Below are 1,742 nucleotides of genomic sequence, written 5' to 3'. Positions count from 1 at the left end.
CGCGGGTGCGGGTCGAGTGCTCGTGACCTTTAGTGTTTTTGTTTTCTTTTTCAAACTTAGAAAGTTTTCGCGAGTGATTCAAACTGTACAAATTTAAATTGTGCCGCCTGCCTGCCTTGCCGACCGCCGCCGCCACCGCCATCTGCCGCCGCCGCTGCTGCACCTGCCGCCACCCGCCATACCGACGCCTCTTCTTCCCCCACCGCCAACGGAGAGCTGGGACTGCTGCTTCCCTGGTCGGCGTAAAAGGTAGGTGATGAGCATTTCTCCACCCTCCCCTCCCGGTTTTTCCCTTGAAACGTATCGCGACGTTGTTCGTACCCTCCCCTTACCGGTTATTTTCTTAATTTTACGCTCCTACGGGCTACAAATTTCCGGGTCTCCCTCAATTCTTCGCGATTGACTTTTCAGGTTTCGTAGCCGTTTTTTGTTCGGAGACATGTCCATTCCGTGGGAAATGGACCTTGACGTTCGGGCCGCCGGGAACAGGACCGAATCTTTCGAGAGTGACAATAGTGGGAATTCCTACTATTGGGACTCCATGCTCGCGCCGGACGTAGGGCCTCCCCCACGAACGAACTTGACCTTCCCCTTAGATTGCGACCTACCCCCCTCCGCTGATATAATTGCCACCCCTGCGCCAAGACCACCCTTAGCTCCCCCCGTGGAACCCCGCAACCCCCATGGATCTCGGGAGATCCATTTAATTGATCTATCGTGCGACGAAATCCCTCCCACCCCGCGACGGGAGGTGATTCAACCCCGTCGCAACGCAGTTAGTTTTTCCTCCCCCGTAGCGACCACTATTGCCGAAGAATCGACTTCGCGTTTACAGGAATCCACCAGGACGGAAGCAGCTTCCCGGAACAACCCCTTTCACCCTTGTTCATTTTCAGGAAGAACGGAACATCGCTACGAGAATTTGCCCTTAGCCCCCCGCCGATCAACCCCCGCTCCTGCCGCGTAAACTTTCGTCATTTCAGGATCCTAGTGCCCCGGATCGTGTGCCGCTACCCCGAACGCTACCCGCCACCCCTTTGACGCATCCCTCCCCTACCCCATACCAACCTGCCTTCCCCCCTCCCTCCCGAACTACCCCTCTTCTCCGCAGCCCTTCCCCCAGGTGGAATCCTGCCTCGATACTCCATAGTACCTACACTATGGCCCCGTCCCGTCCCAATCCCCCTCCTCCCCTGGCAACCCCTAGATGGCACGGACCGAACCAGTATGAAGCGACGTCGCCTATGGCCCGTCAGGCTTCATACCCAGTACGTTCTAACGCCGAGGCTAGTGCCCCTTACTTCCCGACCCATACTCCCACCCCTACGCTCACCCCTACCCCAATCCCGGAACATTCCCACCAACCCCCTCAGCCCAGCACCCTTCGAGAGTTTGACCCTATCACTTAAATTCCTCCCACCTATCAGAGACCCTTACCCCGGAAATGCGCGCGTGGGATAGTCTCACTAAATATATCCCTGTGTTCACCGGACAATTCGACGAGGACCCTCGAGAGTTCCTGGCCTCCTTGCACGAGTTGATCCAAGGTCGAAATCTAGCGGCCCCGTCCGTCTTACGCGCTCTCCCCTCTGCCCTCGCAGGAACCGCGTTAACCTGGTTCCGATTGGAAAGTCCCGCATGGACCGGATATTACGATTTCATCAAGGCTTTCTGCAAAACCTTCGCCATCAAATACCCCGCCCACGTAATCCGACAAGAAGCCACCGCTCGGACCCAAGGAC

At 56.9% G+C, this 1,742-nt stretch overlaps 1 protein-coding gene across 1 annotated transcript; it reads left to right on the top strand.

Moving 5' to 3' along the window:
• Window positions 1-439: 439 nt before the first annotated feature.
• On the top strand, window positions 440-1,409 carry LOC136781310 (uncharacterized). The gene is made up of 2 exons (XM_066740160.1): window positions 440-775; window positions 984-1,409. Exons 1-2 carry the CDS (start codon window positions 440-442, stop codon window positions 1,407-1,409), a joined length of 762 nt encoding a protein of 253 aa, XP_066596257.1.
• Window positions 1,410-1,742: the final 333 nt, after the last annotated feature.

The sequence above is a fragment of the Prorops nasuta genome, unplaced genomic scaffold (assembly GCF_024137725.1).
Source record: "Prorops nasuta isolate Cenicafe-Biocafe unplaced genomic scaffold, Cenicafe_Pnas_1.2 PNAS00022, whole genome shotgun sequence".
NCBI classification, from domain to species: Eukaryota; Metazoa; Arthropoda; class Insecta; order Hymenoptera; family Bethylidae; genus Prorops; species Prorops nasuta.
Note: the sequence above shows the minus strand (reverse complement) of the source record. Positions and strands in the feature narration are given on the sequence as shown.

What these genes read in the sequence shown, in the direction of transcription:
- LOC136781310 (XM_066740160.1), top strand. Translation starts at nt 440, where the DNA reads ATGTCCATTCCGTGGGAAATGGACCTTGACGTTCGGGCCGCCGGGAAC. An exon ending in TTCAACCCCGTCGCAACGCA is followed by an intron (nt 776 to 983) that starts GTTAGTTTTTCC and finishes TCGTCATTTCAG; the next exon opens with GATCCTAGTGCCCCGGATCG.